The sequence below is a fragment of the Ictidomys tridecemlineatus genome, chromosome 15 (genome assembly GCF_052094955.1).
Source record: "Ictidomys tridecemlineatus isolate mIctTri1 chromosome 15, mIctTri1.hap1, whole genome shotgun sequence".
Lineage (NCBI taxonomy): Eukaryota > Metazoa > Chordata > Mammalia > Rodentia > Sciuridae > Ictidomys > Ictidomys tridecemlineatus.
In genome coordinates this window covers 17,343,521-17,356,030 of record NC_135491.1, presented here as the reverse complement: position 1 = coordinate 17,356,030, position 12,510 = coordinate 17,343,521, and the positions used below count along the sequence as shown (strand labels likewise).

Here is a 12,510-nt window from a genome sequence, read left to right as displayed (position 1 = left end):
GGATCATCAAAAAAAGGAAACTACAATGGGGCTGGGGTTGTAGCTCAGTGGTGGAGCACTCATCTAGCATCGTGTGGAGCCCTGAGTTTGATCCTCAGCACCACATAAAAATAAATAAATAAAATAAAAGTATTGTGTCCAACTACAACTAAGAAATAAATATTTTTTTAAAAAAGAAAACTACAAGAAACTGACAAGAAAAGACCAAGGAGGTATGACAACTAAATGTAATATGGTATCCTGAATAAGGTGCTGGGACAGAATAGGTCAACACTAAGGAAATCTGAATAAAGTATGGACTTGTAACAACAATGTTCTTAAAAAACCAAGGCAACTAATCGTTTATTTATTTATTTATTTATTTTTTATTGTTGGTCGTTCAAAACCTTACACAGTTCTTAATACATCATATTTCACAGTTTGATTCAAGCGGGTTATGAACTCCCAACTTTACCCCGTATACAGATTGCTGTATCACATCAGTTACCCTTCCATTGATTGACATATTGCCTTTCTAGTGTCTGATGTATTCTGCTGTCAGTCCTATTCTCTACTATCCCCCCTCCCCTCCCCTCCCCTCCCCTTTTCTCTCTCTACCCCTTCTACTGTAAATCATTTCTTCCATTTGTATTATCTTGTCTTACCCCTCCATTACATAGGTCTTGATATATCATATTTCACATTTTGATTCAAGTGGGTTATGAACTCCCCGTATACAGCTTGCAGAATCACATCAGTTACACTTCCATTGATTTACATATTGCCATCCTAGTGTCTGTTGTATTCTGCTGCCTTTCCTATCCTCTACTATCTCCCCTTCCCTCCCCTCCCCTCCCCTCTTCTCTCTCTACCCCCCCTACTGTAATTCATTCCTCCCCCTTGTATTATTTTTCCCTTTCCCCTCACTTCCTCTTGTATGTAATTTTGTATAACCCTGAGGGTCTCGTTCCATTTCAATGCAATTTCCCTTCTCTCTCCCTTTCCCTCCCACCTCTCAACCCTGTTTAATGATGGTCTTCTTCTCGTGCTCTTCTTCCCTAGTCTGTTCTTAATTACTCTCCTTATATCAAAGAAGACATTTGGCATTTGTTTTTTAGGGCTTGGCTAGCTTCGCTTAGCATAATCTGCTCTAATGCCATCCATTTCCCTCCAAATTCTATGATTTTGTCATTTCTTAATGCAGAGTAATACTCCATTGTGTATAAATGCCAACTAATAGTTTTGACATGAAAAAAAATGCATTGTGTGGGCCTTATTTGGATCCTGATTTTACAATATTATTGTATAAAGATATTTTCAAGACAGGGAAAGTTGAACATGGTCGGGATGTTAGATGATACCGAGGAATTAATTTGATGGTATTAATTAATAATAGCATAATTAATGCAATTGTTTTAAAATAGTTATTTGTTAGACATACTGGTGCATTTATGAATGATGTCTGGAATTGGCTTTGAACATCTCTAGCAAAAATAATTTAAATTGGGCTGGGGATGTAACTCAGTGGTAGAGAGCTTGCACTAACATGCAAGAGGCCATGGGTTCCATCTACAGTACCACAAAAATAAAGAGAGAACTATAAATGAAACCGAAATGTAGAATATTGGTAGTGTTTGAGAGGTTCGTGATGCTGTTCTAATGTCGTGTATGTTTGAAAATAATAAGACGCTTTGAGGAAAGGAGGAGTTAAAAGAGGAAGAAGTCAACCATGTCCCAAGAAAGGGCGTGGAGACCAAACCCAAGATGCACTTCTGAGTTGACACTCTGGATTACTAGGCCTTGGCATAAATTGTTCCTTCTACCCCTCAAAAAAAATCTCTCCCCGTTTTCTCTAGGAAATGTCTTCTCCAGGAAGTCTCCGGGTCAGGCGCTTTCCCAGAGCTTCCCCCCATGACGTCACTAGTTTTCCTGGAAGTCACAGACGTGTGACTGTCTAATCCAGAGCCGGAGTTCTCAGTCCCTGGCTCGGTCTCCAGCCTTGCCTAGTCCCGAGACCGACGTGGATCTCAGCGTGTTTACAAACTTGGCGTAGGACTGGGTTATGGCACGGGTGGGGCCTCCTAACTTTCCTGTATTCTCAAAGGTCCAGATTCCACATTAGGGCGGGACCAACTGACTTTGCTTGGTTCTCATTTGCCCGCGCTCCTCCTGGAAAGGGTGGCCGCCTCTCCTCACAGCTCTCCGATTGACCCAGATTCTTCCGTTAGTTCATCCCTCCGGCGCTCTGATTGGCTTATATCCCTTCCTGGGGGTGTGGCCACATCTCATTGGCCCTTGCTCACGGACTTCAGGCGTCACGTCCTGGCGTTCGTCGCCTTCGCTGAACGTCATCGCAGGCGCCCATCCTGACGAAGCCAGAGAGTAGACGGCAGGAACCTCTGCGACCACTGAGCAGAAACAGTAGTAGCAGCGACAAGGACGGCTGCAGCAATGGCCGGGGCGATGCCAGCCCCGGGGCTCCCGGGTGCAGGAGGACCCGTGGTCCCGGGCCCTGGTGCCGGCATCCCGGGCAAGAGCGGCGAGGAACGCTTGAAGGAAATGGAGGCGGAGATGGCCCTGTAAGGCCCGCGAGAGGGGGTGATAAAAGCCATGCCAGAACTAGAGCTACTGAACCTTGGCGCCTCCAGGCTGCGATAGGCTCGAGATGTAACTCTGTCATGGGGAAGTGGAATCTTCGGGGCGGGGGGCGGGTAGTGAAATGGAGACGTTGTCAGGGATGAAGGCGCTGTCGCGATGTACCCAGCGTTCCAGAATTGGTGCGAGGACCTGATCTTGGTGTATGTTCTGCTCCCCTAGGTTTGAGCAGGAAGTTCTGGGGGCTCCAGTAACTGGAATCCCAACCGCTGTGCCTGCGGTGCCCACGGTCCCCACGGTCGAAGCGATGCAGGTCCCAGCAGCTCCTGTGATCCGCCCAATTATCGCGACCAACACATACCAGCAGGTAAGGCTGAGCTAAGGCATGTTAAGGCAGCAAGTGTGTGAACACAGATAGGTGTTGACGTTTTGGCTTGTGAATTTAATTTGCCTGTCAAATATCTCATGTGCCACGATGCACAATATTTCCTTTTGGGGGGAGCTTACATTTAGAGCATGTTAGCTAACAGAACTTTCTGCAATGATGGTTATGTTCAGTACTTATTTAAAATTTATATTTAAGTTAACTAATTCTTGTCAATCTCAGTCGAATTTCAAGGGCTCAGTAACTAGCTATATATGACTAGTGGAAAGGGACTATTAAAACTAATCGGGCACAGTAATCCCATCATCTTGGAAGGAGGATCTAGAGTTCAAAGCCTGTCTCCGCAAAAGTCAGGGACTAAGTGAGACCCTGTCTCTAAGTAATCCATTCTGTCAAAGAACAATTATTGGTTGTCTTCTATGTACCAGGCACTACTCTAGGCCTTGGACATTTAGCAGAGAACAAAACAAAACCAATCATTGCCTTTTTGGAATTTGTTTTACTAGGGAGAGAGAAGTCAAAGTGTGGTAAGAAAAGTAGTGTTTTATTAGCCCAGAGAAGGCCTTTCTGAGAAGGTGACATTTACCAAAGATATAAAGGATAACAAGGGAAGGAACCATGCAGATGTCTGGAGGAAGAGAACTGCTAGTGAAGTGAGTGATCATGTTCAGCAGGGAGATCAGTGACTAAAATGGAATAGGCAAAGAGGTAAGTGGGAGGAGATAAAGACAGAGATGATGGATGCCAGATCTTGTAGGACCATGTGGTTTACCATGAGAATCTTGGCTTTGCCTGGCACGGTGGTACATGCCTGTAATCCCAGCAGCTATGAAGGCTGAGACTGGAGGATCATAGGTTCAAAGCCAGACTCAGCAACAGTGAGACACTAAGCAACTCAGTGAGACTCTGTCTCTAAATAAAGTACAAAATAGGGCTGGGGGTGTGGCTCAGTGGTCCAGTGCCCCTGAGTTCAATCCCTGGCACCCAACCCACAGGGAGGGGGAAAAAAAAAGAACCTGGGCTTTTACTCTGAGATGGTGGAGGATTTTAAGCAGAAAGATGATGTCGTTCAACTTAGTTATAACAAGGTGGCTCTGTGTGTCTGGAGAATAGACTGTAAGAGAGAAGGGCAGAATGCAGGAGACTGAGGAAGAGGTTACTGTATAATCTAAGCAAGATAATAGTGTTGGCCAGAACCAGGGTGGTGACATTGTAGATGGGGGGGACAGATTGGAAATAATTTTAGATAGTACCAAGTGCTGTGGAGAGTATGAAGCTGAGTGACGAAAGAAGTTGCTGCTAGAAGACGCTAAAGACAGCTTTCTCTAGTATGATTCTAAGAGCCTCCCTGAGGAGTGACATTTTAACTGAGACCTGACAGAGAGCCAGCCTCACACAGAACATGAAGGATGAAAGCCTCGGCTCCTGGAGTGGCCAGCCAGGGAGCACTAAGTTAGGCCTCTCACTCCAATCTCCTCCCCAACAGGTGCAACAGACTCTGGAGGCCCGGGCAGCTGCTGCAGCCACAGTAGTTCCTCCCATGGTGGGTGGCCCTCCTTTTGTGGGCCCAGGTAAGTAAAGAATGGCAAAATGAGGGGGTCAGGAGATCAGACCAGGTGGCAAAAAGGGATGCCCATGACTCCTCCCTCCATCCTCATCTCTTCCCTCCCAACAGTTGGCTTTGGCCCTGCTGATCGGAGTCACCTGGACAGTCCAGAGGCTCGAGAAGCCATGTTCCTACGGCGAGCAGGTAAGTCAGGAGCCAGGATGCCCACATATAACCAGGCATAATTGTTTAGGCAGTTCAGCCTCTTGCCTGAATCACTGCTTTAAATCTTCTGCATTCATCCCCACCTGACATCGTCATCTTTCTAAAGCACAAACCTTACTGTGTACTTCCTTCCTGAGTTTCTCAAGTTAATTTGGTCCCTGCAAATCAACCCCCCTCTGTTACTCCCCAGCGTTTAGCACCTTACAATAAGCTATGCAGTTTACTTATTTTGGTGATTATCATCATCATCTTTTGCTTCTTCTAAAATGTCAGCTCCACAAGGGGAACAAGTCTTGGTACCTGTGGCACAGAAAGCGTTACACACTATCTGTTGAGAGAATGAACAAGTCAAACAAACATTAAGCTCCTCCTCCAGTAGTCAGACTCTATGTGGCCTGCTTCCTTGCAGAGAGAGATCCCCTCTGTTTCCCCAAGATCCCTGAACATTGCTGAGATGTTCCAGCCATGCTTTTGTTGCAGTCCCTTCTCTCCATTGCCCCTTGTAATTCAGCTGTGATCTTCCAACCTGTCCCCTCCACAGGCCACTCTCCCATTTTCTACCTTTTGTTTTTCAGGTAACCCCTATTTCATTGTCAGTTTTTGTGACATTATTTTTCATTTAGATATAAAATTTTGGTATGAACTCTGTTAGGTCAAGTTTGTTAATAATGTTTTCTAAACCTATTACACTTTTTTTTATATGACATGAGAAGTATTAATATTTCTTACTCTTTTTTTTTTTTTTTTGTACCAGGGATTGAACCCAGGGCACTCAACCACTGAGCCACATCCCCACCCCTTTTTTAATATTTTATTTAGAGGCAGGGTCTCACTAAGTTGCTTAGGGCCTCACTAAATTGCTGAGGCTGGCTTTGAACTTGAAATCTTCCTGCCTCAGTGTCCAAAGCTGACATTTCTTACTCTTTACTATGGTTTTGGGAAAAAAAAAAAAAAAGCATGGCTGACTTAATCACCTCCCGCACCTTCCAATGCTACTGTGCTTCCCCATATCCTCAAAAAGACATCCGTGGCTTAGCCAAGAAGGCTGTGTTTAAAAGCTTGCTGATCCTTCAACCCTTGTCATGATGCTCTCCGGCCCTCCACTTCCTTATGACAATCCCATTAAACTGAAAAGGGAAAAAGGTATTGCTTATAAAAGTTCTGCCTGCCAGTAACATTTCCACTCAACCCTTGGCCTAACTCTTCATTATCCTTTGAGTCTCAACTCACAGGTCTGTTTCTCCAAGAAACCTCTAATCTAATCTAGGCTGGCTCTGGACTCTTGACAGCTCCCTGGCCTTCCCTCTCTTATCCCTGATCCCTCTACCTGAGCTTTCCCCCATTTCAGCCCTGACCATTCTGGGTTATCAGTCTCTAGTGATGCATCTGTTCTCCTACTTTGAAACAGGAGCTCCCTGAGAACTCTTGGACTATTAATGGGTCCTTAGCACTGCTCACCTCAGGGCTGGGCCCCACAAAAGATCCTTGTGGATACATTTTTGCTGAATGAACCCATGGAAAAACCTTCATATCTTCCAGAAGAGTCCCCAGACTCTTCTCCAGGATTTCTTGGATTCTGAGAGTACTCTCACACACACCTTGCCCCAATTGCCCCTGTCCCCCATGACACACACCCCCATCTCTCTTTCCCACAGCTGTGGCCCCTCAGAGGGCCCCTATCCTGCGTCCGGCCTTCGTCCCCCACGTGCTACAGAGAGCAGGTGAGGGGGCCAGGGTCATCATCCCTGCCACACAGCTTTTCCCCCAAGCCCTCCAACTCCCCCACTAACACCCTGACAGATTCTGCTCTCTCTCCTGCAGCTGGTGCTCCCCGTCCAATGGCCCTGCGGCCCCCTCACCAGGCCCTTGTAGGACCCCCTCTTCCTGGGCCCCCTGGACCACCTATGATGCTGCCACCAATGGCTCGGGCCCCAGGACCCCCCCTGGGCTCTATGGCTGCTCTAAGGCCTCCCCTGGTGAGTGTGGACAGGGAACTAATATCAGAGGTGCAGTGGGCAGGGATACCCTTGATCCTGACCCCATGTGATAGGTCTAAGTTTGCCTTTCCCCTGGCTTCATTTCTTTGACTTTCTCTCTTAATCTTTGTTTGCCTCTGTCTTTCTCTGGTTTTTTTCCATGGCCAAACCTTTTTGAAGAGTAGAGAGAAACAGGCTGAGGGTCTATTTCTGTCTGTGTCTCTGTTTTTCCTCTGATGTCCCTGTTTTTGTGTCTAGATGTTTTTACCTATATCTGCCTATCTCTTCCTCTCTGCTTATTTTTCTCCATTTCTGTCTAACTAGAGACTTCCCTTTTTTGCCTGCTCTCTGGCTTTAGGGCCTTACTTTGTTGTGTAGGATGGGAATGGAAGTAAGATACAGATCTGTGATCCGACCCCCCTCATGCCCTCCTCTTGCTCACAGGAAGAGCCAGCAGCACCCCGAGAGCTGGGCCTAGGACTGGGATTGGGCCTGAAAGAGAAGGAAGAAGCAGTGGTGGCAGCAGCAGCTGGGCTGGAAGAGGCTAGTGCAGCAGTGGCTGTGGGTGCAGGAGGTGCTCCAGCTGGCCCTGCAGTCATTGGGCCCAGCCTACCACTGGCCCTGGCCATGCCATTGCCGGAACCTGAGCCCCTACCCCTCCCACTGGAGGTGGTACGTGGCCTGCTGCCCCCACTGCGCATTCCTGAGCTCCTGTCCTTACGTCCACGACCCCGGCCCCCTCGGCCTGAGCCACCTCCTGGCCTTATGGCTCTTGAGGTAAGCAGGGAGCATAACAACAAGGGGACAGAAAGGGCTAGGAGGATAGGCAGAAGCCCATTAGTTTTCACACACAGGAAAACACGTAGTCCTCTCTCCAGAGGGTAGGAGGACTCGGGGGAAAAGGGAGGTAGACCCAAGTATTCCATAACTAGAATATCCAGCCATGTAACTGGAGGCAGGACAGCTGGGGGCAAAGCAGAGTAGGACACTCTAACACCAAGCCCTTGGTACCCCACCCGCTTTCCTCTACAGGTCCCAGAACCCTTGGGTGAAGACAAGAAGAAAGGGAAGCCAGAAAAATTGAAACGCTGCATTCGCACAGCAGCTGGAAGTAGCTGGGAGGACCCCAGCCTGCTGGAGTGGGATGCAGGTAAGTGGCTAAAGCATGAGTATTGATCAACCAGGGACAGGCCATGCTGCCTCTTTGGGCTATAGGCAGGGAAGGGGAGCCAGATAATTCCACAGCTCTTTGTAGTTAACCCAGACTGAGGCTCTGAGGGGCAGGTTCCTCCCCAACCACAGTCCTGAACTTGGTGGGGGTGATAGATACCTAGGGCTTTCTGGCCCCTGTTTTTACTCATGACAGACCTTAAGTACAGAATGACACGAATGATTTATCTACCACCTAGATTCCGGTTAATATTTTGCTACATTCACTTTACTCCTCTGTGTATGTATATTTTTTGTTGTTGTTTTGCAGTGCTGGGGATGGAATCCTCACACATGCTGGGCAAGTGCTCTACCACTGAGCTACCCCAGCCCCTTGTCTTTTCCTCAGTCATTTGAAGCAAATTATAAGTGAAGTTATTCCATCATTTCTAAATACCTTAGTATTCATCTTCTTCTAAGACCCTTGCTTTCATATCATAATACCTAAGAAAAGTAACAGTAATTTCATGACATCTTATAGCCAATTTGTATTCATATTTCCCCAGTTTTCTCAAAACATTCTTACAGCTATTTTTCCCAAGCCAGGATACATGTAGTTTTATGTCTCTACGTTATATATATATTTTTGTTTTGTTTTGTTTTGTTTTATTCTGTTTAAATAGGGCTTAGAGGGCTGAGGGGGCACAGCTCAGTGGTAGAGCAATTGCCTGTCATGCAGGATCTTGTGTTCCATCCCCAGCATCCCTAAATAAATAAATTATAGATAATCTGGGCTAAGCACAGTTAGATCCTGGGATTCACTTGACCAAGTCTCAAACCCAGGAGAAATGAGTACTCGTTCATATAAAGTAAGGCCTAGGAGGCATGGTAGGGTAGAAGTCAGTGGCATGTCTAGGTTTCAACCAGCACCCTGCCCACTGGCCCAGGTGGTAGCTATAGATCCAGCTGGGCAAGGGAAGCTTTAGGGGGTACCTCTGCTTCCTGAGCCCCTTGTGAACCTTTCCCTGGATTGTCACCCTCAGCAGCAAGAGTGATTAGAGAGTGGTGGGAAGAGGCCTGTCCATGGAGATGCTTTGGCTGGGAGGGGAAGCCAGTCTATGTACTGACTGGCCTCAGGAGGCACTTCTGCAGCCACATATTAACTTTCAATGAGAATGGTCTTCCTCCCACCTCCTTGAGTTTGGTTTGGTTTTGTTTTGGGGGGTTGGTTGGTTGGTTTGGGGTTTTGTTTGTTTTTGTTTTTGTCTTTTGAGACAAGGTCTTGCTGAGTTGCTGAGGCTGACTTTGAAATTGTAATGCTCCTGCCTCAGCCAAGCTGTTGGGATTACAGGCATGTTCCACCTCCTTGTGTTATGTATAATTTTTTCAAATGTCCAAGCCAAGTGTCTTAGAAGCTCCTACTCTCTTAGTTTGTCAGATTGTTTCCTCCTGGGATGGCCTAGCTTGTTCTCAAAGTGTCCTTAACCATCATAGAAGCCTGGGGCAACCATGACGATAACTGAGGAGGAAAATAAACTTACCTCCCACCAAGTCCTTGACTTTTGCCTCCTATCCTGGGACAATATACCTGCCCCAGGTCAGGGCCAAGCAGCCTTGACCCAGATGGGTCCAGTGTTGGTTTGGGACCCTAGATCTGAGACCTTGGTAGTTAGCCTTTCAAGCCTCATTTTCCTATCTCCAAGAAGAAAATAATGATATGTGCTTTCTGAGGATAGTGATTCATTGGGGTAGAGTATGATCAGTCTAGGCTCAGGCCTAGGATATTGCCCAGGGATATTCCCAAGAGTGGCAGCTGAGATCAGCTTTGGAGAAAGTCACACAGTGTGCAATTTCAAGGTAGAATTAGAGCAGCCTCTGCATAGCTGAAGAAAGGTGAAGCCTGTGGTGCTGAGGTGCCATGGTGGGAGACTGGTGAGTGTCAAGCCCAGGGGATATCCTTGGAGAGGTATCCAGGAGACCAAGGAACAACAAGGTCTCAGAGAGAAGGCCAGGACCAGGTCAGAATTCAGGGCTTCTTCATGGGAATATGTGACAGTCCTGGGTGAGAAAAAGCAATACAGTTAGAGGTTAAAAGTGAGGACCCTGGAGCCAGATGCCAGAGCTCATGTCCCATCTGCCACCTCCTAGTTGTGTAAGTTTGAAGCCGCTTGACCTCTCTGTGCCTCAGTGTGAAAGGGATGTTGGGAGCATCAGATATGTAAACCCCCCAGGGTACTTGGCACAGGGTAAATACTACAAAGATGTTGGCTGTTATCACCAAGGATCCCAGTAGAGACTTTGGGAATAGAGGAAAGAGAGCTTAAGGATGCATCAGAGAAGATGGGGTCATTAAAATAGGGTGGACAGGGGCCAGCATCTGCTTCCTTTGACTTCTCTCTCCCAACCCCAGATGACTTCCGGATCTTCTGCGGGGATTTGGGCAATGAGGTGAATGATGACATCTTGGCACGTGCCTTCAGCCGCTTCCCATCCTTCCTTAAGGCTAAGGTGATCCGTGACAAGCGCACAGGCAAGACCAAGGGCTATGGCTTTGTCAGCTTCAAGGACCCAAGTGACTATGTGCGCGCCATGCGTGAGATGAATGGTGGGTGAGGCTTTCCCTAGGGGCAGTGGGTACGGCAGGCATCTGGCCTAAGCCTTACCCCAAGCCTTACCTTAAGTCCTCCTGTCCCACAGGGAAATATGTGGGCTCACGCCCCATCAAGCTTCGTAAGAGCATGTGGAAGGACCGGAACCTGGATGTGGTCCGCAAGAAGCAGAAGGAAAAGAAGAAGTTGGGACTGAGATAGGGTCTGTGGCTGGGCACCCGCTCCCATCCGGCCGGGCGCTGGCTCCTCCCCAGAGCTGTCTTTAGAAAACCCTCAACTATCCACACACTTGCCCCAAAACCAGTTTCAATAAATTTACGTTCATTTCCATCCCTGGCTGTGCTTGGAAGAACTCTTTGGGTACCAGGCTTTTTCCTCACCTGAGAATGTGAGTAGCCTTGAAGTTTTACCCAGGCAAAACATCCAGATGAGCATTTTGAGCCCCTACTATGTGCCCATTACCTCCACTTAAAACCTCTTAAGTGCATACTGAGTGCCGCCTATTCCAGAGCAGGAAGGAAGGCTTTGGGAAGGTAACAGCCAAGCTGAGGCTCAGATTTCAGATCAGTTTCCACACACCAGCCTGTGTTATCAGCATCAAGATAGGAGGTCTCCTAGACCTTGCCTTCTGGAGCTCACAGCCTTTAGGCTTTAAGCAGTCAGCAAACTCTCATCATCGAGGGCCTGGATGATGCTGGGTGACAGCATCATCAGCGGTGACAAACGACAAACAGTCCTGTACCCTGCTTCCTCAGAGTTCATGATTCAGTGTCAGAGAGTAGGCCCAGACTGGCCAGGGCCAGCAGGGGGTTCCCTGGGGGTCAGGGAAGGCTTCCTAAAGAACTATCCACTCGGGTTTTCTTCCTGCCATTACTCTGGTTCGCTTTTTAGTTTCTTTACTCTGCCATATGTCAGCCAACTTGTCTTGCGTGGGTCTCTCAGTGCCCTCTGTTTCTTGTCTCTAGATATGTGTATCTCTGGTTCTTTTTCCTTCTTGGAGTTTGCCTCCACCTGCTGAAGAGGTGTCCAAGCAGGACTTGATCACCAGGCTAAGAGCTTAGGCTTTACCCTAAAGGCAGCAGAGAACCCGAGAAGCTGGGACAAAGTTCAGGCAGCAAGCAGGAACTGACTGGCATCACATACTATGGGTTTAGAAAACCAAGGGACCACCACTGAGCACTGGAGGTCTGGAAGGAGGTTAGGGTAGGTTCTAAGGGGCTTGCAGGGTTGGACTGCGGAAAAGGAATGAAAATCTCCCAGGGATGCAGCCATAGAGCCCTGGGCTAGGGGGTAAGTCAGGGAAGGACTGGGGCTGGGGGCTGGGAGCAGCAATACCAAGGCCTCTCAGGAAGGAGATCACCCAGGAGAGGTATCAAATTTCTTCTGTTCCTGTCTTCCCCTCTCTTACTGCCTCCTCTCTGACGTCATATTTTCCAGTCTGGTCTGAGGTGAGGGCCTCCCTCCTTGGCAGGAAGTGCCCTTAGCCCCCTGCCACCTGGGCTGGACCTCCCAGTTCCAGGACCCTCAAACCCCTTTTCCCTATCACTAGCCCTTCCTATCCCTGATCTGCTTACTGCAACCTCTGGGACAGGAAGGACATGGAAAGAAGGGTTGTTAAAGTAAGCACAGGAGTCTTGTCAAGGACCCAGAGAGATATGCACAGAGATGGAGAGGAAGAGCAGGCAAAGATACAGAGATGGAGGGAGAGGGGAAAGCTCAGGCAGAGTGATAAGAACTATTAGAGACTGCAATGAGAAGGGAGGTGGGGAGAAAACTCAGAGAGATGGAGAAGATGGAACACTCAAAGAAGGGAGGGAGCAAGACTTGTGTGACATACTGAGTGACGACCTCACTGGATTCAGTCAGTCCTGGTGCAACAGGGACCACATCTGGGGACACCAACCAGGGGAGAAGCACATGGAGACAGACAGGAAAGAGGCCAGCTTCAGGGAAAGGAGGCCAGGACTCCCTTCAGATACATGGAGTTAATGGATGGAGTTATACCCCAGGGCTCAATGGATTGCTCCCACTGGGTTCCAATCCCAG

At 48.0% G+C, this 12,510-nt stretch overlaps 1 protein-coding gene across 3 annotated transcripts; it reads left to right on the top strand.

Moving 5' to 3' along the window:
- Positions 1-2,307: 2,307 nt before the first annotated feature.
- Rbm42 (RNA binding motif protein 42) lies at positions 2,308-10,794 on the top strand. 3 transcript variants are annotated; one of them, XM_040279489.2, is made up of 10 exons: positions 2,308-2,558; positions 2,797-2,941; positions 4,446-4,530; positions 4,635-4,709; positions 6,386-6,451; positions 6,552-6,706; positions 7,151-7,483; positions 7,739-7,856; positions 10,266-10,460; positions 10,553-10,794. In XM_040279489.2, the coding sequence occupies exons 1-10, from the start codon at positions 2,431-2,433 to the stop codon at positions 10,663-10,665; spliced, it is 1,413 nt and encodes a 470-aa protein (XP_040135423.1). In that variant the 5' UTR covers positions 2,308-2,430; the 3' UTR covers positions 10,666-10,794. The 3 variants fall into 3 exon arrangements, with proteins under 3 accessions (XP_040135423.1, XP_005330648.1, XP_005330650.1); XM_005330591.4 differs by having other exon boundaries at positions 6,531-6,706; XM_005330593.4 differs by lacking the exon at positions 6,386-6,451 and having other exon boundaries at positions 2,309-2,558.
- The last annotated feature ends 1,716 nt before the right edge of the window (positions 10,795-12,510 follow it).